The sequence below is a fragment of the Perca fluviatilis genome, chromosome 5 (assembly GCF_010015445.1).
Source record: "Perca fluviatilis chromosome 5, GENO_Pfluv_1.0, whole genome shotgun sequence".
Lineage (NCBI taxonomy): Eukaryota > Metazoa > Chordata > Actinopteri > Perciformes > Percidae > Perca > Perca fluviatilis.
This window is the reverse complement of record NC_053116.1, coordinates 26,526,866-26,553,640: the sequence shown is the minus strand read 5'-3', so window position 1 is coordinate 26,553,640 and position 26,775 is coordinate 26,526,866. Positions and strand designations below refer to the sequence as shown.

At 40.8% G+C, this 26,775-nt stretch overlaps 3 protein-coding genes across 4 annotated transcripts; all 3 read right to left on the bottom strand.

Annotated features, from left to right (window-relative positions):
• Positions 1 to 524: 524 nt before the first annotated feature.
• On the bottom strand, positions 525 to 6,485 carry eif2s2 (eukaryotic translation initiation factor 2, subunit 2 beta). Its single transcript, XM_039801580.1, has 9 exons — positions 6,342 to 6,485; positions 4,154 to 4,337; positions 3,936 to 4,036; positions 3,568 to 3,697; positions 3,379 to 3,479; positions 2,521 to 2,669; positions 2,344 to 2,400; positions 2,093 to 2,178; positions 525 to 1,940 (listed from the first exon to the last, which is right to left on the bottom strand). Exons 1-9 carry the CDS (start codon positions 6,354 to 6,356, stop codon positions 1,765 to 1,767), a joined length of 999 nt encoding a protein of 332 aa, XP_039657514.1. The 5' UTR covers positions 6,357 to 6,485; the 3' UTR covers positions 525 to 1,764.
• An 845-nt stretch (positions 6,486 to 7,330) lies between these two features.
• On the bottom strand, positions 7,331 to 13,741 carry LOC120559781 (charged multivesicular body protein 4b-like). The gene is made up of 5 exons (XM_039801795.1): positions 13,394 to 13,741; positions 11,528 to 11,705; positions 10,969 to 11,083; positions 9,828 to 9,954; positions 7,331 to 8,671 (listed from the first exon to the last, which is right to left on the bottom strand). Exons 1-5 carry the CDS (start codon positions 13,575 to 13,577, stop codon positions 8,607 to 8,609), a joined length of 669 nt encoding a protein of 222 aa, XP_039657729.1. The 5' UTR covers positions 13,578 to 13,741; the 3' UTR covers positions 7,331 to 8,606.
• Positions 13,742 to 16,289: 2,548 nt separating this feature from the next.
• LOC120559571 (vesicle-associated membrane protein-associated protein B-like) lies at positions 16,290 to 25,111 on the bottom strand. Of its 2 annotated transcripts, none has more exons than XM_039801395.1 (6): positions 24,799 to 25,111; positions 23,295 to 23,447; positions 20,538 to 20,641; positions 19,832 to 19,912; positions 19,272 to 19,403; positions 16,290 to 18,574 (listed from the first exon to the last, which is right to left on the bottom strand). In XM_039801395.1, the coding sequence occupies exons 1-6, from the start codon at positions 24,854 to 24,856 to the stop codon at positions 18,401 to 18,403; spliced, it is 702 nt and encodes a 233-aa protein (XP_039657329.1). In that variant the 5' UTR covers positions 24,857 to 25,111; the 3' UTR covers positions 16,290 to 18,400. The 2 variants fall into 2 exon arrangements, with proteins under 2 accessions (XP_039657329.1, XP_039657328.1); XM_039801394.1 differs by having other exon boundaries at positions 19,272 to 19,454; positions 24,799 to 25,110.
• Between the last annotated feature and the right edge of the window lie 1,664 nt (positions 25,112 to 26,775).

The following is a 26,775-nucleotide window of genomic DNA, read 5'->3' as shown; positions in this document are numbered from 1 at the left end:
TTATAACTACTAGTCTTATTACTTCGTTTGGTATTGGCCTTGATACATATGTATGATCTTAGTGCTCTGCATGTAAAATATGATCCAGCAAAGTGTCTAGTACACTCTAAAATTGTAAAAGTACCCAAATGCCAGTGTTTTAAAAATATAAATCAGGTATACTACAGTAAATGTCTATAAAGTAAATAGCCTCACAAGCATTTAGCAGACTTAAAATACAGTTTTGTTTTTGTTAATGACACTTGATAAATGTAACCATGTCCCTAGTAGGACGGCTCTCAGCTATATGAATGCATTATTTGCAAGTAACACTTTAGGGCCTGCAGAAGTTGCAGCAACATGGCATCTATGTCAAGTGAGTAACAAACCTGCTGCTGGGTAATCAATCATTGACGTCAAAAAGCAAGTAACTATGGTTAGACTTTCAAGGTAAAAAAAAATTAAAAATTGAATAACCATTTCATTTTTCTGTGCAAAACAACTTTTGTGGCAACATGGATGTAAGCACAAAGAGAGAGCAGTAATGAATGGAGAGAGAGAGTAGAATATTTTATTTTTGTAAAAACCAGGTTTTAAAACAATTCCAGCCAGACCTTCTCATCCACATTCTTCTCAAACAAGAAGATAACCAATATCGTGTAAATCATGTAGTATCGAGTGTCATTGGACTCACTCTTCATATCCTGATTAGCTTGTGGTGTAAATAAAGACCTGTTAGAGAAGACTGATCCGAGGTGCCTTCTCACAGGCTGTTTTTAGGGGAGAAGCATTTGGGTGTTAAGGGAATGGCATGAGCTCAAAAAAACCTGCTCTTCTTGACAAAATTGATTTTATTCAATTTTCCATAAAATGTCCAATGTTTGATAAAATGGGTTGATCTTAACTTCAGAAGTCAAAAGGAAGAAATAATGAAGTACACAATTGCTCATCAATGCCACAAAAGCACTCACAAACACACTGTATAATTCTGTCTGTCAAACACACAACCTCTTTTAAAGTATTCAGTAGGAAGGTGCTCTCTCCTTTATCAATCCCTGGTTGTTCGACTTTGTGGTCATCTCCTGCTATAAGATGATCAACACGAGGCCTGTGTAATGAGCCGGTCACAGACCAGCTACAGCGACAAATCTTCCTGTACGCCTAGCCCGGTGATTTTGAGTTCTATCTTTGATAAGCTAGAGCACAAAATTCTGGACTGGCAGTTCTGTAACTTCTAGGCCAGTCCAGAAACAGGAACACAACCTTGAGTTTAAGCAATGTGGAATTTAAGAATAAAGAGGTGACCGCATTAGCCACATGACTACAAATACCAGAGCAACTACGCTCTTGTTATTGTAGATCAACTTAGCTTTACTGCAATTTGGCTGGTTGCATGTCTGGTGTATGTAAATTGGAGAGGAAAGAATGAGGAAGCCACATTAAAGCAGGGTTTTCTTGGAATCAAGAAGCACAGCAAATGAAGAAAAAAAAAAAACTAGGAGGTGGAGGATTCGTCAGCCAGATCACAACAAATCAAATGCATCCAACAGTGTATGTGGTACACATCATCTGCTTACAGTGCCTGAACCCCATCTGTTCAGCTTCAGATACTCTCTCACTCCCTGCCCTGTCAGGCCACGACAACTTAACAACAGCCAAACCCTCCCACAGTTCGATTCAGAGAGTCCTTTTAGCGAAATCAAGGGGGCGTCCAACCCCAGCCGCGGCCCCTCTGAGGAGAAAGGGGAGGCCGAGAGAGGAGGGGGAGCCCAGTTTCGGTGGTCTTTAGTTGGCTTTGGCGCGGAGCTGCGCCCTCTTGCCCGTCACAGCCTGGAAGCCGGTCTTGATGCTGGCGACGGAGCAGCGGGAGTGGCACGTTTCACACTGCAGGAAATAGAGGCGAGTGTCCTTCTGCAGGATGGTCTCTGGGGAGCGGCAGGTGTGACACGTCACGTATTCCTCTGCGGGGGTGGGAAGACAGTGATTAGCACTGCAGTACTCACAGGGATACAGGCACTGAGCGAGTTGGTGGAAAACGCGTGTAAAACCAAAGTATTAATTTGAAAAGAGTCAAATAATTAATTGCTATTCGCTAGGTGTAATTGTTACTTACTGATATATCTTCTTAACACATTTTCTATCTGTTTCTGTTGAAATCTGCCTTTGATCACAAGCTGGTTATTTCCGTCTATGGAACCACTGTGAACAGAAAAAAATAAAAATGGCACAAAGCGAACACACAAATCAAAAATTTCATTAAAATGCACATGAAAAGTTTCCTTTCATTTTAGGAACTAAGTGCCTGAAATTGACACAAAATACAAATACTGTTTATTCATGATTTTGAATACAACAAAAACATACCTTGTTCCCAGCTCAGCCAACAGGAAAGCGAGGAGATGTTTGGGCTGACGATGCAACCTGTGATAAAGTCCATAAAAGGTCAGTTTGTAGAAAACACTTTGAAAATGTAGCATTGGTGTCAGTAACATTGACAATAACAGTGTGAGAAGTGCACAGGTGTGTACAAGGGGGGCTCACAGTTTGCAGATATCTGTGAAGTTGACAAAGGAGGTTTTCTTGGTTCCCACTCGGACCACCTGAGGAGGCTTCATCACAAACTTCCTCTTCTCTCCGGCCACCATGTCCGGGTTCTTCTCTCTCATAATGTTGAAGACTCTGTTCAGGAGCTGAGACACAGAAGGCACAAAGAGTTATAGATAGAAGAGAGTGTCAGTATTAGAGAAATGTAAAAAAAAAACAAACAAAAAAAACATATTGATAGTGCAAGATGAAAAGTCCATAATGATGGATTTCTCCTATTATTCTTTGTCTTAATTCTATTTGGTCATTACCACGTTTCCTTCAGTGGATGTGAATAAGAAGTATAATGTTGCCATGGAGTTAGTGTGTTAGCTGAGGGCTACAACTTGAGCCCCATTTTGAAAGACTGTTATCGTTTACATTTTGGCAAATCGGCACAATTAAAAGCGTGCCGAACTAACAGCAGTTCCTCTTGCAACATACCCATGGATGTACAGATAACCATCATTAGATAACTTTGCTGCTGAAAAATCTTAAAAAATGTGATGATTCTCAGGCAAGTTCTGGAGTTATAAGGAGCGTCTTTTTCCTGTGATTTCTACATGTTTATTCACGATGGACATCAGATATAACGATGTCCAAAAAAGTTATGCATTTGTTCCAGTTTACAGGAAATAAAGATGATAACAATTGAGATACCTTCCTTCCTCCTTCCCTCCTTCACTTTACTGTAATGCAGCCTTTAAAACCAATAACACTTACGCCATATTACGATTTCCAAAATCTAAGACGATATCCAGTCTCATATCACGATATCGATATATCGTTTTATTGCCCAGCTCTAAGCTGTCCTACCTCATCATAAGTGTAGTCTCTTTCAGTGCCGGCCCAGGTTGGTCCTGTGGACGAGCTGAATGAGATCCCATCATTGTTCTTCCCCTCATCATCCTCTAATACTGGAAACACGTAATACAAACATATTATTACACACACACACACCTTCATTAAGTTGTCAGCCTTAAATATGATGTCACTTATTCTTACCGTCATCCTTCTCCAGCAACTCTCCCTCATCAAAGTCCACTTTCTTCGACTTCTTCTTTTTGGTAGGAAGCATCAGATCCAGGTTGTCCTCCTCCAGCACCTCTAGCTGCTCTCCTTCAATTTTCAGCTCCTGATTTGGACCAATGAGAAGTGAAATTCAGCGAGGAGATGATGATGAGAAATGACTGTGCGAATGTGGTTACGACAAGGAAAAAGGAGACTGATGGGAAGGCAACGGTAGAAGTGGAACAAGAAGTGCTGATGTAAAATGATCAGAAAGACAGAGGATGGAAGCAAACAGAAATATGCAGAATACAAGGGGATGAGGAGAAAGACGAAAAACTGGTTGTGGTTTCGCAGTGACTGACCTTTAATCCCTCCTCGACATCATTCTCAAACACTTTCTTGGGTTTCTTCTTCTTTTTCTTCTGGTTGAAGAAGTTCAAGTCGTTCAAATCATCGGACGGCTCTGGAGAAGACAAAACAAAGTGCTTAATTCCAACTTGATGCAGGCTGGTGGTTAAATGTACATTGTTACATCCCTCGTGAAGAATATGCACTGACACATCTCTATTATCATTCTAACCTTTCTTCCTGCATTCATCTTCTTCTAGATCCAGCTCCTTGTCGTCTCCCGGCTCTGGTTCGGCCTCCTTCGCCTCCACCTCTCTAGCCTCTTCTCCTCCCACCCCTTCTCCTCCTTCCTCATCCAGCATGAAGGGCTTCTTCTTCTTCTTCTTCTTCTTGGTCATGTTGGGATCGAAAATCATCTGAAGGAGAGAAAAATAAAAGAGAGAAAATCAATAAGTTTCTAACTAACATTTTCCCCTGTGAGAAATGTTCTTTTATCAATTCAACCAATGTTATCTTTTCCTAGCTTTCACATGTGTGATTATTAATATTCATGCTTTGGCAGGTTTTTTTTTAAGATTGATTTTTTTGGGCATTTTCAGCCTTTATTTTTGAGATGACAGATGAAGAGGAGAGAGAGGGGGAATGACATGCAGCAAAGGGCTGCAGGTCGGAGTCGAACCCGGGCCCGCTGCATCGAGGAGTAAACCTCTATATATGGGCGCCTGCTCTACCAACTGAGCTATGTGGGTGCCCCTTAGGCAGGTGTTTAATGCATTACAACTTAGTTTATATCTTCCCTGCAGATCATTTTTCAGTGTGTTTCACTGTGATCCTTATCAGTTTTGGGACGATGTGTCCTCCTGATATACAAAAGTACCAGATGAGGCCGATTCTATTATTTTTGTGTATTATTACTAGATGACCTATTACTATATTATATATAATATTATAACAATTTTTTCATTTACAGGTTAGGGTTAACCCATGGTTAGTTTCATTAATCAGAGTCAACTGGTAATATTAAATGAAAGGTAAGTGCTGTTAGATAATTTGTGCTCTGATATTAAACAGAGTGATTCAACTACTGATCAACACTGATTAAAGCGTCATGTAATAGATGATAATCAAATAGTCAATCAACAGACAATTCATCTGCAAAATTAATCTCTGTTAATGTCATGTTTATCAAAAATGCCAAAGATTCTCTGGTTACAGACAGACAAATGGGACTATTTGCCTTTAATGATAGCTAATGGGCTATCTTAAGATTTTGGACAGTTTGCAGGACAAAACAAGAGTTGCGATTTTTTTTCTGCCGTCTTATGTAGTAAACCATAAAGAATATGGACTCATCCATAAGGAAAATAATCAAGATGCAGCCCCACAACACCTTCCAGCCATTCAGAAAGGAGTATTTTGTGTGACTCAATATCGAGGAGATCGAAATCGATGTATAGCCTTAATACAGATATTGTGATCTGAGACTTGGTATGCAATATTGCAATACTCTTCCTCGTCTTAACGGCTGTTATATCACTTTTTTATTAATTTATTTACAAATAACATGAAACGTACAAAAACAGAAAATGCCAGGGGATCAGACAATAGAAAGAAATACTAAATCAGTTCATTTAAATGTTAGATAGGGTTCATAGATTTAAGGTGGTTTATGGTGGGAATAATTTAGATTTATGAATACGAGATTTTGCGAGTAATAACATCAAATTAATGGTGTAATATGGATTTGCTTTAGTTTGGTTTTGTTATCTCAGTTACATGATGCAACTTCCTTAAATACAGTAACGTTAACTGTTAATTGAATTACTGCACTGGTCTGTCATTGCAACCAGATTAAGTTACTATGATAGTTAAGAAAAATAAAATTGACATCAAGCAGTCACAACGTTAAATTGATTTAGAGCCTGTATACAATTCATAAACAAGTTACATTTCGAGATATTTCATTTTGACATTTGTCAGGACTCTGTCTTGGGTGTGAACTATCGCTTTGTTTCTGGTAACGTTAGAGAACATTGACCGTTAGCTCCGTAGCTTAGCTAGCTAGTTACCGGCCAGCTAGCGCTAGCTAGCTAGCTAGCTAACTCCAACCTATCAATTTGAGTTATCCAGCAAATGTGACAGGGCGGATTGATAAACCACGGTGAGAATAAATAATATGCACGATGTGATAGATCGTGATACAGTGGTGTGCTGGATATTTTCTTGTCATCTTGGCTGGTCGGGCCGTTGCTAGCTCGGTTGCAGCCATGTGAGAGCTGGTGCGGACAGGGAGGGGAGCAGCAGCGCCGAGGCCCAAAGTCATCCTCAACACCCATCTGACCCGATAATTCGCCCAATTTCACGTTTCACAGTCTCCACACCAACACACACTAACTAGCGGATAACCCGATATGACTTACCTCGTCTCCTGACATGTTTGCGGGTTGAAAAGTGACTGCAATCTGGCTACTTTTTGTTCCTCGATCAGCCCCACAATGCTGCGCCGAAAATGTCTTGCATCAGCGTTGGATCCGCAATACGCAAGCGTGAAGTCTCCAAATCCGGGCGTCATTACTTTGCGACGTCGCATTCCAGTTGGGTGTTCAAGAGCAAGACTGCACAACCAAAACTGTTGCTAAATATGTAAATTATGAGTCTGTAGAGGTATAATAGCTCTGTTCCATCACGGATCTTGACTTGACAGTCAAATTAAAAGTTTATTTCTAATAGTGTCTGTGTACTAGCTGTATACTCAGGATAATCACACTTTTTCTGCTCTTCCTTTCCCAATGTTACAGTTTTTATACCATTACCATGTTGAGCAGAAGTATACACCTGTTATAATGTACTGTATAAATATTAAAGCCCTGCATCTAAAACCTGTGAACAGCTAGTATCGCCGGCAGGATAAATATAGTTACTGTTGTCTGTTACAGGTGTCTCATACTAGTGATTGCATTTTCTAATGTTATTGTATTTAGAATGTATTTACTCGTATGCTGTTTGACATTTATTTTTATTTATTTATTTTAGTTTTCAAGCTAAAATGCCACACATTTGATGGCTCCAGCTTCTCAAATGTGAGGATTTGCTGCTTTTTTAAGATAATTTTATGGGCTTTTCCGCCTTTAATTTTTGACAGGACAGCTAGGTGAGAAAGAGGGGGAAGACATGCAGGAAATTTGTCACAGGTCGGATTCGAACCCTTGACCTCTGCATCGAGGCATAAACCTCTCAGTATATGTGTGCCTGGTATACCACTGACCCAACCCGGCCACTTCTTTGTCTTCTTTAATAGTAAATTGAATATCTTTGGGTTTTGGCCAGCTGGTCGGACACCTTCTAGGGCTCTGGAAAATAATGATGGATTATGATGTTCTGACATATTATAAATGACAAAACTACAATAAAAGAATTGAAAACCTTTAATGATTTTGCAAATAATATTCTCATCTGGATAAATAAAACATAGAAATGCAAACATGCTTGTCCATCCATCCTTGTGTTATGTTTTTTTCTATGTAAAAAATTTACATGATGACTTTGAAAAATTAAAGAAACTAACTCTTTAAAACTCCAAAATGTTGTAGATCAATTATAATCTAATCTTTTACAAACCATCATCTCCTTTTAAGATGCAGTTAATACGGTGTGATAATACTTAATTATTATTATTTTTCAACATTATACAGTTTGAAACAAAAACCCTTATGAGAAGGACCGAGACAGACCGAGCAGGATGAAAGGGTTAGGCTTATCATCTCTCTTTCTAGCAGTGCGTTGTAATCTGTATTGTGATTTCCCAATGTTGCATGCTTCACACAACCTCAACAGAACCTTTCAGTGATGGCAGAAATACAGTATATAAAAAGAGACACATTTGGGATATTTACACCAAATAACAAGAACCACTGGTGAAAACGCCTTTGAGGGAGGTAAAAGTCGCTGAAATGGCGACAGGAGTGGAAGAGGAGAGAGGAGGAGGGAAAGGGACAAAGCACGCAGCCTGAAACAAAAGAAGAGGTTCGGATTCTGGCAAGCACACAGCTCATAGCTTCTTCATCCAGCTCATGCTCAGCTGTTCTCCTCTTTTCAACAGCATTAACAAAAAACAGAGAGCAAAGGACTGTTATTTTTGTCAAGAAGGAAAAACAAACAAACATCGAGCCAGTTTAACGCCACAAACACAGGTAAATATGTGAGTCGGAAACGGATCTTTGAGGATTATCCCCCATGAAAATTCCCCCGGTCATCCAGAGACGTTAGCAATGGCAGGCAGTCTGTAACACTAATCTGACAACAACTCCGTTGTTGCACCACAGAGCTCATATTATTACACCTCATTATGAACTCTGTGGGTGCTGAAATAGCCCTGCCCAGTCAATGACCATTAATTGCTAGTATTGTGTTAAAATTGAGGGTAAAAATATTGTGTACAGTGACAGAGCTTCAATATAAAAGCCCCTGACTGACTCGTTGGCTGAGCACCCAGGGTTCTCTGTATTCGTGAAGGGGACATGAAAACAAAGTCTACAGCATTTTCGCTTTTTCGTAGTGTTACATCAAGTCAGCTCTCCTCAGACACACAAAAATATACTCATACACAACATCCTATCAGTCCATTCATTCCCCTTGCTCCTTCCTCTTCCCTCTCTGATGCAGGTATGATGTGGCAGATGCTGCGTTTACATGGCTTCCATTGCCCAGCGCTGCAGGTCCTCCATATCGTCCTCATCCTCCTCTTTCTTGGCTTTGGGGTGAAAAGACAGAAAGAACAGTTGTGAGAGATGTAAAGGAATTGGTTCGGTTATGTTTAGCTGTTCTCAGCTGGTTTGTACTCTGCCTTAACAGCAGAGCTTAAAAAGGTCCAATGTGTAGGAATTTCTCCCATCTAGCGTTGAGATCATATATCGCAATCAACTCTCTCGCACCACGCAGTTCAAAGTACGTATTACAGCTACGGTAGCCTTCACGCTTCAAAAAGCTGGTCTCTTGCTCTTTTCAATATCCTGGGGCCGGGAAGCTACGATACCCATTAGCAGCATTAGCAGCACCTGTGAGTTTATCATGTGACAGCGAAAACGTGAAAGGCGGAGCAGTATGTCCTGTATGTCCCTTACCGGCTAACGTATTTCAAGATGGCTCATGAATATGGAGCGTCTACCCAGTTCATGCAAATGCAAATGTAAAATTTCAAGCCAAAAGGAATACTTGGAATTGATGGTGGTTGGTATATTACTGGCCGATAAGTAGGAACATTAAATTGTTGTTATGATTTCGAGTGGAATTTCACATGATAATTAGGTCTGATAAGGTGGATGACAACGGATGGCACTTCAATCCCAGTTGTGTATGGGGATTTCTCTACCAGCAGAACCTGTCTGCAGTACGAGTTTAACATCAGCAGCAGAGGGAGGACAGAGAAGAGGATGAATGATGTCACAGGAAGTTTTATGTAAAAGACCTGAAGCCTTTCTAAATAGTTGAGTTCAATAGCTTTCATTAACCATTCATTAGTCCAACAGTATGTCATGTTATTCTAATGGTTCTTGTAGCCTATACATGCTTGTCAATAATGGGATGAAGTATGTCATTAATTAGTCTATATATATATATATATATAAAGTAAGATTATTACAAACAAGTTTATAATAAATGAATGATTTTTGTATCCGCAGGATGGTGAAGGCGCTCAAAGTATTGGGGGTATATTAGAAAAATAAACTTTTCAATCCAAAAACAAATATCTATGTCGCTTCACAATTTTGCATTTGTAAGATTAATATCATCGGCCAGTAAGCGCATAACCATATTTCCCCAAAGTGTCAAACTATTCCTTTAACAACAACAAAAATAAATAAGATGTTGCAGTCAGGCTCACAGAGTTGTTGTATCAAGGCTCTTACCAGGTCTGGAAGGTAATGAAGTAGAAGGCACGTTGGGGAGGGGGGCGTTCTCTGGTCCCCCGATCTCCAGCAGGTTTTTGTCCAGCTCCTCCTGTTCCAGCTCATCCAGCTCCGCCAGCAGCTCATCCTGACAAACACAGCAAGCAACACTAAAGATGAGGATAATCACACACTAATTCATGTAAAACCTAGTCTATATCCACGACCTGCCACTTCCAGGATTGCTCCGCTGCCGCCGTAAATTCCGCCATATGTCCTTCTTTTCAGCCGGATGTCCGTTTCCTTCTGCTTTCTTTTAGAATTTTAAACTCTGGTTGATTTATGAGGACTATGGTTAACTACTCCTCAGACCTCTGCAGGGTAAATCCAGACAGCTAGCTAGACTATCTGTCCAATCTGAGTTTTCTGTTGCATGACTAAAACAACCTTTGAACGTACACATGTTCCACCAAAACAAGTTTCATCCCGAGGCTATTTTGCAGAGGCACCTGGGCTCTGTGTGGCGATCAGCGCCGCCCATGACGACTGTGATTGGTTTAAAGAAATGCCAATAAACCAGAGTATGTTTCTCTCCCATCCCGGACAGCTGTGGGCACTAGCCAGACCTTCCTCCGCAGAGAGCGCTGAGGAGGAAGGTCTGGCAATGCGAGACTATGTAAAATCCAAACCACAAAGGTGTGTGTGTGTGTGTGTGTGTGTGTGTGTGTGTGTGTGTGTGTGTGTGTGTGTGTGTGTGTGTGTGTGTGTGTGTGTATAACCCCACTATAATCTGGTCCTAATATTGTGTGTCTGTTCACTTGGTGAGTAAAACGTCTATTGAGAGTTTAATCAAAATACTTCAAGTCAGTTGACTGAGAATTTGAGAAAGAGCGTATTCATTCTTTCTGCCATACTGTCCCCTAATGACTGAATACCATCAACTGTGGTGAAGTTGGTCTATGAATAAGACCATTGAAAAATAAGACAGCCCTAATGTCAGGTCAACAAACTGTGTTTAACCTGGTGGGTGTCAAAACAATGCTGGGCAGCATCAAGGATGACAATGAACTTTGCTCTACTGGGTTAACCCTGTGTTGTCATCAGTCCATCATGGATTACACGCAAGAATGCAAAAATCTAGTATCTGAAAAGTGTCGCCCACCTCATCAAACTCCTCTCCGAAGCCGACAGGTTTAGAGATGGCATCAGAGATTTCCTGGGCCAGCTCCTGCTGCTCGGTAATGTCCTGCATCAGGTCGTCCACCTTGTCAATGTCCCTGAAACAACCAGCAAGGGATGATTCATAAAACAGAATGCACTATTACACCTTTTAACCAAGCCTCATCTTCCTAAACACAGATAAATTGGCAGAATTCTAAGTATTTTAGCAGGGAAATGTGTATGAATGCCTGTTTTAATATATATTCTTCATATTATTTCACTGATAACATAATAACATCCAGTGCTGATTGGTTTGGATTAGGGAGGTATTACTGAATATGGGTCAAATCCTTTGGATTTTGTTATGAGGAAAGCATATACTGAATAATCTCTTGATTGATTTACTTACTCTTTTTTTTACTCTCCCCGTAGTCCCATGAAGGCAATTGAGAAGCAGCAGGCTACACATATATTTTTTTATAAACAGGCTTCGCTATAGTCCAATCCATCAATAAAATTGTAAAGAAGTTAATAATCAGTGACTGGGTGCTCGTTCTTACATGTTTTCATGGGCAGACTTCATGGCCTTGGCAGCGAAGCCCATGTTTTTGAGCACTTCAGTGTTGGTGTTGGCGTTCTCCAGAGCCTCTCTCTGGAACTCGATGGTCGACAGGGTGCCGTCGATCTGAGCGAGCTGCTTCTCATACCGCTTCTTTCTTTTCAAAGCTTGCAGAGCCGCTGAGGAGAGAAAGACAGGAGGGAAGGAGTCACGATGAATAGATTGACACCAAAAATAGATTGACTGCGCAGAAAGGACATTCAATGACAGTAAAAGTAAAACTGTAAATCATCACCATGGGGATTCTTTTGTCCTTTAACAGGAATGAGAGCCTGAGTGGTTGAACATGTGCAGGGTTAGTCAGCATATCTTTTGCTCTGTGAAATTACAGTGATACACCACTGAGTGGAATCATAAATAAAATGCTGACACACTAATTTACCATTTTAGTGACTATTAGGACAACTAGATATAGCTTGTGATTGGCACTTGGTTGGCGAGATGGAGAAAGTGGAAAGTAGAAATGAATCAGCCACAAAATAGTCACATGACCACAACCACTAACTCACACCTGATGGGCTGTAGTGAAACTATCAGTGTCATGCTGGGTTGACTCATTCTGTCAACCTTTGTGGAGCTGGAGGAGGAAATAATAATAAGGGTAAGGTCAATGTACACAAAGTATTCAAGCCAAGTATAATATTCTTTATCTCCAGTGATTCTTTACTTGATGGATAACCTCAAGTTATCAGTTTTTCCTCTTTCTCCAACACTTTATTTGAGAGCAAAATAGCTCAACATCTGTTGGCATGAGATTTGGTTTGGATATTTGTGCTCTTTGGATATTTGTGCCTTTGATTTTGGTGACCCGCTGACCTACATTGCTTTTCACCACTCTGAAGGTACAAAATTGTACCCTTAATCAACACTTTCATGCTTTTTAGGAGTCTTCAAAACTTCTGCCCAGACATCCACATTATACGCTATTGATATTCATAATCCCAGAGGATTTATACTACATATTTGGTGGCCTCTTGATCTGTATTCTAGCAGTGTCATTAGCCCAACATGTCCATTTACACACAAGTAATAATCATAACAATTTAACAACCAACTAATGAGCTTTCCTACACAGCCATTATCAGGCCAAAATGTCAAACTTTACCAACAACATATCAGTTTGACTTCCTTGCCTTAGTTGATGACAAATATGCTTGACATCAACAAAAAAATTGTTTCCATGTTACCGGTTACCGGTGATAGAGAGCGTGAAGTTTATGGGTCTTTGTACTGGTGTTCTGGCATTATTAGCTTCTACAATAACATGTCAGGCAGCTGTAGGACCTCTGGAGGTGTAGAGGTCTCAGACTTCTGACCAAGGTGCAGACACGCCCACCTCTCTGACAGCGATATCACGTCCCTTTAACATGTGCAACTCATGCTCAACCCTTGTCCTGACACACTGAGCCAGTATCTGCAGTATCTGACAATTAACTGGATTCGTACCGCTTGCCGCACCTTTCTGATTTTTAAATGACCACTGATCAATCAGACGAACAAATTATCACCACAGATATGTTGGGAAAAGACAAGGCTCGCGATACCTTACCTCAGTGAAAAGAAGTCAGCGATAACCAATAATGAGATAATTTAATTTCACACACAATCGATAAAACGTCCACTTCCCTGTGGTGGCCACCGTGGCCGTGATAACGACGGTAGGTGAGGCAGCCAACAGTTCTCTGACAGCTGAGAAAAGTTAGCCAACTTAGCTAACTTGCTAACATTTAGATTAGCTAGTGTTGTTGACCAAGCAATGTGGCGGTAAAGCGTAGAAACTATCCGAAAATACGCCCCGATATCTCACCTCTTTTGTTTTTCGTGCCGTTTTTCTTGGCAATTTGCAGTTCCTGTTCGATCTTTTTCTCTAGAAATTCCTGTTTCTTCGTTAGCATCTCCTCCGTCTCTCGGAGTTTCTGGATCGCCTCCTGTGGGCTCGGTCCCTTTCCTCCTTTTCCTCCTCCTCCAAATATCTTACCAAACAACGACATATCTGGAGTGCTACAGTTAACGTTACACTAATTATAAAAATAAATAATAAAACAAATCTGCGAAAACCCCAAGAAAATCAAGCTTAGCTACTTCGCTGCTAGGCTACACTGACACTTCGCCCTAGCCAGAAACCTGGAAGGATTGTTGATGTTTTTCTACTTCCTGGATAAGGCCCGATGACGTCATGTTGCCCATCCATGGATATTTTTTTTTTTTTTTTTATTGAAATATTAAGATTTACAAACAAACATGGCTGCATAGAACTCGTTATAACCATTGACATATATATTAACAGAGTGTAATACAAGGAAAATATAGCCAGATGGAGCAGCACTTAATACAAACAGGAAATATACATGTAGTCTTAGTAACAGAAGTAAGGATGGCTATTAAGGGAGAAGAGACATTTAAAAAAAAAAAAAAAAAAAAAAGGGGATTCCAGTCATTGTTCAGCTATTAACCTCAGTTGGGAAGTGTTTTAGGGTATCATATATGTTTTGTGCTTTAGGACTTTTCATAGTTTTTAAGGATTTCAAATACATTTTAAATTCATTTTCAAAAAACAACAAATTTGGGAGAGGATTTCATAATTCTACATTTGTGAACCATCCATGGATATTACCCACCAGGATATTACAAATCTCACTATGGCCACGCCAAGACCCGCCCTTCAATAGCATTTATTGGCCAGCAGGAACGTAAGGTAACGTAGCCCCATTTGTTCAGGTCCTATCTCCTGACCAATCGGCTATCCTAATCTTAACCACTCGAGGTGAAATGCCTAATCCCAACCAATCGAGCTGCTTCGTAGGTCGGGTCTTGGCGTGGCCATAGTTGGATTCGTAATTTCGCTGCCCGATGAGGCGTGAGCACGGTGCTTGTTGGATATCTATCTCCATCTGCTGGACAATTGGAGCACTCGTGTCGCTTTACTTCAATGTACTTATTATTTTATTATCTGGGCTATTTATTTTTTGTACTCACTTATTTTAATATGCTTTCTATTTTTTCTGTAGGCTACTGTGCTGTTTACTGTCCTGGCATTTTGTTCTTGAGATTGTTGATCATTTAATTCATAAAATAATTGCAATTTATTTCAGAAACATTTTAGGGGAACCTGCACGGGCCTGCTGCTCGGATCCCGGTGAACCTGTGGCCACACCCAAACCACTGACGTCACTGCAGGTGTTTTCCATCAGCTGTCGGAGACATCCAACATACAGTCAGTGGTGCAATGTAACTAAGTACATTTCCTCAAGTACTGTACTTAAGTACATATTTGAGGTAGGCCTACTTGTACTTTATTTTAGTCTTCTCTTTCCATGCCACTTTCTACTTCTACTCCACTACATTTCAGAAAGAAATATGATTTGACAGCTTTAGTTACTATAGTTACTTTACAAATTAAAATGATTGCACACAAAACATAGGCCTATGTGGTTTATAAAATACGATGTTTTATTATAAATTAAACTACCCAGCAATATAACTACAAGTCAAGCTGAAATGATAAGACGATTCAACACAGAACTGTTTGGATCGTTTCCAGCTTCTAAAATGTGAGGATTTTTATTTGATGATACTTTAGGCCTACATACTTTTTAAAGAAACATTTTCAATGCAGGACTTTTACTTATAACAGAGTACTTTTACAGTGTGGTAGCGTATTAGTACTTTTACTTAAGTAAAGGATCTGAACTCTGAATACTTTTTCCACCTCTGTACAAAGGCATAAAGCCTTGGTTAGAGATGGTTCTGTAACTGAAACAGCTTACTAATACGCACTGCATCGGTCTCTATAGTCCCACATTCAGACATGTGTTGTAGAAAAGTTCTCTTTTTGTAACTTTGAAGTATGTTCATATTAAAAAATACTGGATTTATATATGCTTTTTTCATCATTTCACTCAATTCAGGCCAGGTACTTTTTGGGAGGAAACATATTTTTAGGCAAAACTTATTCTAAAATGTCTTATATGTAGCCTACTTTAATATGCTGGGGGTATCTATAAGGTTTTACAATTTCAAATATAGGCAAATGGGTGACTTGCAACAGAGAAATTAAATAAATAATGGTCAAAACGATGCAGCAGAAGCCTAAACATCCCGACTTCTACTCAAGCTCCAAAGATCCTAGAATTCCTATGTAACCAATATCTTTCTTTGGACCTTCCCTACTTGGTAAATGTCTATTTCTTTGTAACCCCCCTCTTTGTAATTAAGAATTTAGTCTCAAAGCCCCTGATCATGTAGCCTGAATGCCAGCCGAACGTAGCCCCGCCCACAACATTTGAGGTCGGGAAGTCTGGACTTGATCCGTTGTGGAGCAAGAACCAGAACGCGAACCAGAGCTGTTCGGACCAATCAAATTGTCAGGGCGGGCTTTACACGATGATGGACAGATGATCAACAGTAACGTAAAGCCTGCCTTTGACTCGCTGCTACTGTGACGTCTGTCTCCGTTGCTCTGATTGGTTGTAGGTCTATCCAGAGTGCAGAGGCATTTTCTTTCCTGTTTCGGTTGAAACACGCCCCATAAACACAGCCCAATGGAGCAGTATCAGACACACATTCTGACTAGAATCTGAATGTGACCACGTCAGGCTACTGGTCATGATTAACTCCCTTCAGAACCCCAGAGGACAAATTACAACTGTTTTAATGTCGAGTAAAAAGTATGATCTACATGTGTAAAATCAGTGGAGTGCTCCTTTAATACAAAGAGCAGTTACATTTTATTTCAGCACTGGATAACCACTAATTTAGAGCAACAGCTTAGTGTTTCTGCACCCCAGATATTTGCTCCGTTACTTACTATCTGAAATTTCTTTTTGGCACACACCTTACAATCTCGTTTTAAATTTAGAATTAAATACCAAAAAAGTGCAAGCTTTTCACAGAAGCAGACAGTTGGGGATGGGGGGGGGGAATTTATATATTTTAATTCATTATGATGCTACATGATCCATGTTGGTTGTTTATTTTCTTCCTTTACTACAGTATGTTAATAACTTTGCCAGTTATATTTTTATGTACATACAAAAGAGTATCCAATTACTGTGTGATTACATTGCTGTGTGACTGTATCTTTGCATGTGTGGTCTGAAGCGCTAATGTCGTTTTTTTTTTCTTCTTTAATGTAGTGTGTATTCACAGGTCAGTCCTCCTCCCAGACATCCACATTCCCACTTCTCTGCTCCCAGAGCTCCCTCAGGCAACGAAAAATACAGATATTTATTCTTTTTTTTTTTCTTGAACAACCTGCTTAGATGGTCATGAGACAGCCGAGATAATACAGCTGTGTTGTCTCAGTTACCGCACGACCACCAGAGCCCAACAGGAAACAAAAGAAAAAGATAATCTCTCTCTCACACACACTCACTCACACACTCACTCTCTCTCTCTCTCTCTCTCTCTCTCTCTCACACGCACACACCCACGATGGTCCCTTTTAAGAAGACGGTATGTCTTTTTTGTTTTGCCAATAAACTTCAACACTCAAAAAAGAAAAGAGAATAATAATCATAATAAATCCAGGTCATTTCATGCAGAGTGGACACTTGAATATAGTGCATTTGAATATTATAAACAACAGAAGCATTGTGGCTACATGATAAGAAAAAAAGGCAAACAGCTGCTGTAATACACTAGAGGACGCAAATACAATACTCCATGGGCAAAATTAAACAAGGTGGCCAAAGCTATTGTTACATACTGTATGTTATATATTGAAAATGTCCAGGGGGCTGCCTCTCTCAAACTGATGAAGTATCAAGACAAGTAAAAATGTGAACTAGAAAAATCTGATGTCTTTTACTAAATATTACAGCTTTGTTTTTTTAACTACATCATCGTGCAGCATAAATTCTTATCCATATCTTGATGCGTACCAGGTTATAATTTCACAAATGGCCAAAAAAATTGATTTATTGGATTTCTACTGATTCCTTGGGCCAGTAAGCGACAAACATGATCAAGTTTTAAACTGATTTCCAACAAAGACCCCCCATTTTTCTGTTGTGTACAGGAAATCTGTTTAGATTACATTTTGTTTTCAAATCACCCCTCTTCCTCCGCTCTTAAACAGCCTGTGATTTCATCGTCACACACACACACACACACACACACACACACACACACACACACACACACACACACACACACACACACACACACACACACACACACACACACACACACACACACACACACACACACACACACACACACACACACACACACACACACACACACACACACACACACACACACACACACACACACACACACACACACACACACACACACCTTTCACTGATTACTGTTCACCTCTCTTTGCAGATTAGCAGTAATAAGTGGAAGAGAGATTATCAGAAGAGGAGTGTTAGATCTTTTTTATAGACAATGTGAGTGAGGAACTTGAAGACTTAAGAATCAAAAGAAGAATCAATGAAAGACTTTTGACATTCAGCCAGCATGAAGCCACTTCCACACACAACTAACTGTTACCTGTGCAAGATGCGGAAGATCATTTAGGAAGGAGGGATGGACAGAGAAGAACAGATCAGAGGTGGTGATTATTTCACAAAAAAAAGGCAAGACCTGTGACAAAAACGCTCGCACATGGTTTCACTAGGGATCGCCTTCCTTCGTTCTCTTTTTACACGTTAAATCATTTTCCATCCAGACAAACCATTGTGATATTGCCTTAAATGTTAAAAAGAAAGAGAAATCAACATAAACCCAGAAGACATCCTCGTTGCCGTCATTGACACATGTCCTCCCGAGCACGCCATCCGCCCGTCTGTCACTGTCTGTGTCTCTACAGGGCCAGCTTGCCAATGATGACTCCAATGACAAAGAAGAGCACGCAGAGCGCCAGGATGCGGGTGCTTAGGCCTTCGTCCCTCATGGCAGAGGTGGCCATGGCGGAGGAGGAAGAAGAGTAAGGCGCGCCCATTGAGGTCACCTTTCTCTTCCTTAGCCCGTCGTCCTCCTGCGTTCAAAAGAGAGGAGTCAGAGGTACAGTCAAAACAGCTCAGCACACACTTGTTTGTTGCAAGCATGTATTATGCTGCTGCCTTCAGTGCTGTCAGAAGTGTCCAATCACAAGCTGAGTACACACACATCCTCAACACAAGTACAGCACTACAGTGTTCCAACAAATGTGTTGCCTAGGTGTGATGATGAAGAGACAAGCCTTGAGATGAAAATGTAGATGAGCATACTTTTTGTTGTTGCATTTTAGGCCTTTATTTGATAGAACAGCTTAGACATGAATGGGGAGGGGATGACATGCAGCAAAAGGCTGCAGGTCGGAATTGAACTTATCTTATTGTATTTTAACCAGTTTTATTTTCATGACAGTTAAAATGCGCTTTAATGTTTTATGTAAAGCACTTTGAATTGCCTTGCTGCTGAAATGTCACACACCACACACACACACACACACACACACACACACACACACACCTGTGTCGTTAGCTGGCGACTAACTGCTTGTACTGTGACAGCAGCCAACAAATATCTAAATCATTTATGTTTTTATGTCACATGATTTTATTTTTTTTTTCCCCTTCAAACCAGACACCACATTCACTCTTTCTGTGTATGATAGATAAAGTGCTGGAGTAGAAAATACGAGGCAGCAAGAAAACGCAGACAGATTGCCTTTTTGTTTTTGCGCGTCTCACCCTGATCTGTTTGTTTTCTTCCCGTAGCCTCTGCACCTCCATCTGCAGCCGCTTGCACTCCTCCATGATCTTCTTCACCTCGCCGTCATCCAGCGAGGCACTGGCTGACTTGGGCAGCGTGGAGAGCTCAGTCTTAACAGAGGAGGCAGAGGAAGACACAGTTTTGTTGGTTTCACTCTCATGCTGTGGAGAGAGAGAGTGAGGGTGGGGGAGGGTGGTGGGGCGAGAGGCAGGAAGGGGATGAAGACACATGCAGAGACGCGGTAGGGAGTGAGATGACCGTACAAACAAATAAATCATAGATGAATAAATAAACATATAATGGGTGATACAGTGATGTGTTGCTGATGGGTAGGAAATTGAGAAAGCTCTAAAGGAAACATGCGATGTGAATGTTTCAATCTGATTCTTCTAAAATGGCTATTATAATTCATTTAAATCTGTGAAATACATTAGGCAACATGAGAAAATGTGACTTTTGTGGATCCACACCTGACACTTAATGATCAAATGCTTACAATAGTACAACAAATGCCCATTAACCAAAGAGTTAGACTTACAGTTTTGTCATTTTCTACAGGCATCTCAAATGCACATCTCAACTTTGAATCCATCAGCTCGTCAGGCTTTGCCTCCTTCCACTGTGGAACAAGAACATCGAGAGGGAAAGAGAGACAGATGGGAAGAAAATAAGTGAAAGTTCATACGGGGACTCTTTAGCATCAGATCAGTTCTGTCTGTATCTTTTATGCAAATTATAAGTCATTACTTTACAGGCAATGCTCTAGTGGTGCCCTAAAGGTGGCAGTGGTGGCCTAAAGGTTTAGAGAAGAGAGCTTGTGACCAGGAGGTCGTCGGTTCAATCCCCAAACCAGATAAAAATCTGGGTGGGGAAAGTGAAAGAGCAGTGCTTGTTCCTCCCTCAAGACCACTGAGGTACCCTTGAGCATGGCCCTTAACTGCTCCAGTGGATCAGACTGTGGTTGTACTGGGCAGCTTCCAGGTATGAGTGTGCAACTGGGTGAATTATAAGGAGTGTATTATAAATGATTCAGAAAAGTTTCTGCACAATGAGACAGACAGATTTAAACTGCCATATTTAAGGAGGTCATCTTGAGGTAGCGTAGGTTTCTGACAGTTTTAGGAGATGCCTAAAGTGTGGTTTAACAAGAAAAACTAAGGGTCAACAGTCAAATAGTTTAAGCAATGAATAAATATACCAACAATAATATAATCCAAAATCAAATCTTGCACTCTGGTACTCACAACTCCTTCCATGTCAGTCATGTCGTATGGAGCCAGCATGGACTGCACCATGAATTTGTGTTTACTCTTTTCATTGGGGTCGTAGTCAAACGGCTGTAGCATAACTGTGGACCAAAACAACAACAGAATGGAAAGCATGAACATTAGGGAAAGAGTGGCTTCCTGTATTGATCCATAAGAACGATTACACAACAATCAAAAGATGTCAGTCAGGTTTATGATTTAGGTTACACTATGACCTGCCTGGATGATCATTTACTTAGTCACTGACGAGTACAATGATACAAGTAAAATGATTCTGTTCATAATTAATGTTAGAAATTCAGTTTATTTTTGTTCATTCAAATAGCGATATAACAGAGCAGGGAAGAATCACAACTCAAGTTACTGAAACTATCTTTTACAGCTTTAAGATATTACAGAGTTGTGAAGACTTCAACCAGAAATAACCTTGCACCATTTTAGGGTGACTGTTTGGCTATTTGGAAAAACAATATTACAATATCCACAAGACATTATTTTAGGTTCAATACAAATACCAATTCTATATCATGATCTTCAATTGAACAACCCAATTATATTTCTCCAATTATTTGGAACACAAAAAGCATTGTGCAGGTATTTTTTCATCTTTTTGTGCAGATTGTAGTTACCCAGCACCTGCAAAGATTTTACAGATATGCCTCCAGATGATTTCTTAACAATATTTCTAACCTCAAGAGGCCAACTGCTGTATTAGTACAATGGCTGGTAGAACTGAGGGGAGAAGATGTATTTTGGTGCTGAAACACAACACATGCTGACTGATAGCTAGATATAGCTCATTGTGTTATAGCTTGCATTCAAGTAAAATTTTCTCAACTTATTTTCGTGTTACTGCTGGGTGAAAAGATCAATAAATGCCTCCTTCTGCTGGGCCATTAAATCCACAAATGTTATAAAATGTTATTTTTTTCCCTCAGATACCAAATACCAAGCCCTCGTTTAGACACATTGTCTGAAAGCAACTACAGATCATCACATTATTAAAGGCGTGATAGAATGATTATATAGGGTATTTCACACTGTTCCTTATGGTCTCCTAATGGGGTATGTAACATTGGTTGGGCTGAAAATGTCCTGGTTGATATTTTATTGGCCCTTATGCACCCCTGTGTTTTGGCCCTATTTGTAACAAGAGCTTTTCTTCCAAATATGGTATGGTCATGAATATTTAGGTGAGCTGCGCGCTGCTTGGTTGAGCCTTATCCCTGTACACGCACGTAGAGACGCGTGCTGATTGGTTGAGCGAATCCCCAATACAAAATACATTCTATCACACACATTAGAGACGCGACAGAATCTCATATTCCAGACACTGCAAAGTTTCGTTACCAAATTCACTTCTGAGACTTTTTTATGCGAGAAATCAACTATATAAAGCGAAAATGGATGGCTAATTGCAAATTTGGTAAAACTGTGTGTCGGAGTTGAGCGGCCGGTGCTGCCTGTGTTGCTGCCTTGCCACCTGGCCTGACTTCCTCCACAGACCCCGGCCTGCTGTGAGCTCGATTGAGCTCCGGCACGGCTGGCAGCCCACAGCACCTCACACCCACGCAAAGTCACCGCTTGGGCTAATGGACTAGCTACCAAACGCCGCTGCCCTGACAGAGCTCCAGGGCCTGCAACTCCTCTCTTCCTGCTAGCTAAATGGCCCGTTGTGACAGTGAGAGCGCCGTCAGCGAGCTTGTTACACCAGCAATCTCTTACCACATGTTACACACATGTCACGCCACTTATACAACATCTAACTAAATGTCTTATAAAGCTAACAACGGTGTCCGATTTCAAATTAATGAATATTTGTGAAGACTAAGTGTTTCGTTAGCTGCGACAGTCCCTTCAATCCTATCTGTGTATAGTTGGCTGTGGATAGTTAGCTTCATTTTTGGTCGTAATTTGAGTATATTTACAGTTTGAATTTCATCACGCCACTTATACAACATCTCCCTAAAGGTCTTATAAAGCTAACAACGGTGTCCGATTTCAAGTTAATGAATATTTGTGCGGGTATGGAGTGCTGTGGGTTGCCAGCCTAACGGAGCTCAATCGAGCTCACAGCAGGCCGGGGTGTGTGAAGGAAGGCAGGCCGGGCGGCGAGGCAACAACCCAGGCAGCACTGGTCGCACAGTCGGACAAAATTTGCAATTAGACATCAATTTTCGTAAAAACAGCCCATATTTGACCTCTACATAGTTGATTTGTCGCATAAAAAAAGTCTCAGAAGTGAATTTAATGGTAAAATAGCAGATGAACAATGTATACAATTTCTGAGATCTGCACGACCTAGATTCAGAAGACTAACTGATCTCAGGTCAGTTGTGTAGCCTATGCAAATGTTGGGGCGTGACAAAGAGAGAGACTAGAGCCAAATGAGGAGGAGCCGCAATAGTTGACGTCAACTATGGGGCTCGTTGAGATTTGCCCGTTTTCAGAGGCAGTCTCAAATAGTGAGATTTGCAGAGAAAAGAGGTGTCAATGGGATTTAGAGGTTCTATGTATGTCCTAGTTACCCACTAAACTGTCATTATTCAACTATGACAAGGTGAAATCAGTTTTGCATTCTATCACCACTTTAAGGCACTAAGTCAATAATACAGATTCATTGCATCAGTACCAACCAATTAACAGAATAACATGTGAAAACCATTCTTTAGGTTTGAAGTTTGACTGGGCTTTTTACCAATGTTGCTAGAAGATGCAAAAATGTTCACGAACCAGAAACATTGACGGAGTTTCCAGCATCAATAACGCCACTGTTTGGGCGCACACAGTATCTGCGAGGCGCGGTTGTCTTGACTTTGAAACACACATTTCTATCTGTGGGGTTGGTGAGCTTCAGAGTGGCAGTGACGACATCTGTAAACGGGCCTGAGGAGGACACAAGAAACAGTAAAGTGACTCAAGCATGTATGATTGTGTAAATTTACACTTGTGTCTACTAGTTTAAGTGTTTGTTTGTCATTTGTGTGCATGGCTTAGTTTCCTGGTTAAGAATCAAAAGTCAGTGGGCATGGGTATGATACATGATAAATTACATACAAATATTGTCATTGTGTGTCTGCAAGGATGGATATATGAGTAGTGTTTGCGAGTTACTCCACGGTGCACATTAAACATTAAAGCGGTGGAAAGAGCAGCAAAGTGTACAAGCGTTTACTTTATTATTCATGCCCCGCCCTCAGCCAAAACCTGACACTGTAGAAAACTTATTACTATGTTTTCTTGTTGCTTGTGTAGCATGTACATCACCCTCACAGCATCCCCCATTAGACCACGTTTAATGGAATAATCAACCTCTTTTGAAAACTGAACCTTGGCTTTTGGCAATGTGTACTGGACATACAACCACACTTTGCTTTCTGCTCTAATCAGATCCACTGTGTATCAGGAACTGAGTGGGCGTATTCATCTTCTCCTGGGTTATCTTTGCACTCAAAGCTCTGCAATAATAAATCCGTGAACAACCAGCTACTGACTGATCCCATCACCTGAGGCCATCACTTGACCCATTTATACAGCAATATCACACCTAAAGGCAATTATCTTAGAATGTAGCCCTTATCTCTGACACACCAACTCAGGCTGTATTTTCACAATATTCCTGCCTGGATATAGAAAAGCTGGAAAGGAATTTAGGTTGCACAGTGAGAGTAAACGGGAAATCTCCCAATCACCGCTTGCTAGCTTATAATATTATGAAATAACCATGCTAATAAGGCTAAACAATGACATCCTGATCGTAGAAATTGCTAGAATAGTCACTTATTTGCAGCCGGGTGTTCGCAACAACATCAAGGGGATGTATGTATGTCAAGTATTGATCACATCACGGTGTTTCACATGCTGTCAGAGGATACAAGACTAGACATTGGGAGCAAATTACTTAGAATGAGTTAGGGAAATGGGACAGCGGGCCTGCCCTGACGCTGCAATGAAAGCTAGTAGTTTGACATTCTAGCTAGGTTAGCTTAATGCTAGCTTGCTAGCATCGTCGCACACAGTGTCGTTTCACCTGTCATCGCCACTGCTGTCGTACACACAATGTAGACTAGCTAGCTAACGTTATATCCGTCTAATGCAATAACAGCAACAACACATACAGACACATTAGCAAACGTTAACTGGTTAATGCAGGAGTCGATACAGTGCTTATCATTAACGGCTTCTTGGTTAGCTAACGTTACCTAGCCCACGGCCCTGCCCTCTGGTTCAGCTTTACCTCTGAATTTCAGTTCGTGTTGTGGCTCTAGCACCAGTACTTGTTCTGGTCTGGCCATGTCCCAGGGCTTCTTCCTGTCGTGACGACGAGGACAACACAATTTTACTGCAGGTAGCCCGAGGAGGTGAAGCAGCTGGCTCCCGAAGAAACAACCTGGCCGTCCACGGTCTATCTACGGGAGAGGAGGAGGAGGAGGATGATTACAAATGCACCACCACTCGGACTGACTGCCACCGACAGCTGCTGGAGGCTAACGTGCTAGTGCTAACTGTTGGTTAGCAGCGGAGGGAGAGAGAGACGGGAAGGAAGGAGGGGGACGACGTCACGCGAGGGGCGGGGCTCGTGCGATATGTCACGGGGTTACTTTATTACTTGCCCATTGCAAAAACAAACGTTCACACCTTAAAGACAAAATGTACATGTGAACTTCACATAGAAAACCCAACGTGCACCAGTTTAAGGCGGAGATAGGGCCAGTGGTTTGAAACACTAATCAGAAAGACTATATGCACCAGGGGCGTAGCCTACACATGCCATTTTGTATTTTAGTTTATTCAATCAGTTCAGTTAGGCTTATTGCAAATTTCATTTCCCAGCAACATGACGATCTAAATGCTGTTTCAAAGCCTTCTCCACTTGGCCAGGAATATATAGTTCGGTGGGAATGCTGAAGCCTTTATATATTATTTTGTTAACCTAAAAGTAAACATTTCAACTCAGTGGCCCTCATTTATGAAACGTACGTACGACCTAAAACAGGCGTAGGACGGGCGTACGCCGATTCCTACGCAAAGCTCGCCATTTATCAATTTGAACGTGAGCGTAGGCTGCGATAAAATCTCACGTCTGGTCTGAACTTGTGTACGCAAGTTTCCGAGTCAGTGTGGCCTTGCGGAGCATATAATCAGTTTATCAGGAGAAGGAGAAGTCATCAGTTGATCACTTATCAGCAATTGCAGATCTGGCTCTTAGATTTATTTTTATTTAATTTCCCCCCTTTGAAAAATGTTCTCAGCACGTATGGAGGAACGCCTTCCCTCAGCTGTTGTCTCGTTCTGACTCATGAAAAAAAACACGAGTAAAATAAAAGACACTGCATAAACTCCGCTACCGTGTGTTTATTTAAATATAAGTACACCATGTAGGCCTAAGAGATTACAATAAAGCCTGTATATTACTATTAGGGCTATAGAAAATGTGTCAAGGATGTATAAATAAATTAAATAGGTTAAACTTCAGCTGGAGTCCGATTTACTACAGCAACACTGTTGACCGCATCAGTGACCGCATCAATCTCCACCTCTGAAAAGTGCCGCTTCTCTGCCGGATTATGTCTCGCCATGTCGTAAATTGTAGGGGCGAGGCCTCAAAGCCACGTAATAAACCACGTGAAGCCTGTCATAAGACGATTTCTGCGCTCATATCTGCGCTGGTTTCTACGTTAGGTTGATAAATGAGGGCTATTGAGTCTAGAATCAGTCTACAAAATGCATACATTTTTAATTGCAGTCTCCCAAACCCTCCATCTCCAAAATAGAGAGGACATGACCCCAATGTCCTCAATAGCAGCTACGGCCCTGCCACGGACATCTACAATCCCATGAAATCCTCTCTTTAGCAATGGTGGAATATAACTAAGTACATTACTCAAGTACTGTACTTAACTACACATTTTAGGTACTTGTACTTTACTTCAGTCTTTTCTTTTTATTCTACTTCTACACTACATTTCAGAGAAATATTGTACTCCACTACATTAATCTGACAGCTTTAGTTAGTTATTTTGCAAATGAAGATTTTTGCACACAAACACATGTAGGCTAGTTTATAAAAATGCATTAATTATAAAATTAACTACAATATTCAGGCCTAAAAGTCGAGCTGAAATGATTCGCCGATCACTGTTTTGATTGTTTCCAGTTTCTAAAATGTGAGGATTTTTCTGCATTGAGTACTTTTACTTTTAATACTTTAAGT

What these genes read in the sequence shown, in the direction of transcription:
- eif2s2 (XM_039801580.1), bottom strand. An exon ending in AGATGAATGCAGGAAGAAAG is followed by an intron (nt 4,037 to 4,153) that starts GTTAGAATGATA and finishes TGTCTTCTCCAG; the next exon opens with AGCCGTCCGATGATTTGAAC. An exon ending in GAGACTACACTTATGATGAG is followed by an intron (nt 2,670 to 3,378) that starts GTAGGACAGCTT and finishes TCTGTGTCTCAG; the next exon opens with CTCCTGAACAGAGTCTTCAA.
- LOC120559781 (XM_039801795.1), bottom strand. Translation starts at nt 13,577, where the DNA reads ATGTCGTTGTTTGGTAAGATATTTGGAGGAGGAGGAAAAGGAGGAAAG. An exon ending in AAGTCTGCCCATGAAAACAT is followed by an intron (nt 11,084 to 11,527) that starts GTAAGAACGAGC and finishes TGGTTGTTTCAG; the next exon opens with GGACATTGACAAGGTGGACG. An exon ending in TCGGAGAGGAGTTTGATGAG is followed by an intron (nt 9,955 to 10,968) that starts GTGGGCGACACT and finishes TGTGTTTGTCAG; the next exon opens with GATGAGCTGCTGGCGGAGCT.
- LOC120559571 (XM_039801394.1), bottom strand. Translation starts at nt 24,856, where the DNA reads ATGGCCAGACCAGAACAAGTACTGGTGCTAGAGCCACAACACGAACTG. An exon ending in CTGTAGAAAATGACAAAACT is followed by an intron (nt 19,455 to 19,831) that starts GTAAGTCTAACT and finishes CTCTCTCCACAG; the next exon opens with CATGAGAGTGAAACCAACAA. An exon ending in AAGAAAACAAACAGATCAGG is followed by an intron (nt 18,575 to 19,271) that starts GTGAGACGCGCA and finishes TTTTGAACGCAG; the next exon opens with GAGGACGACGGGCTAAGGAA.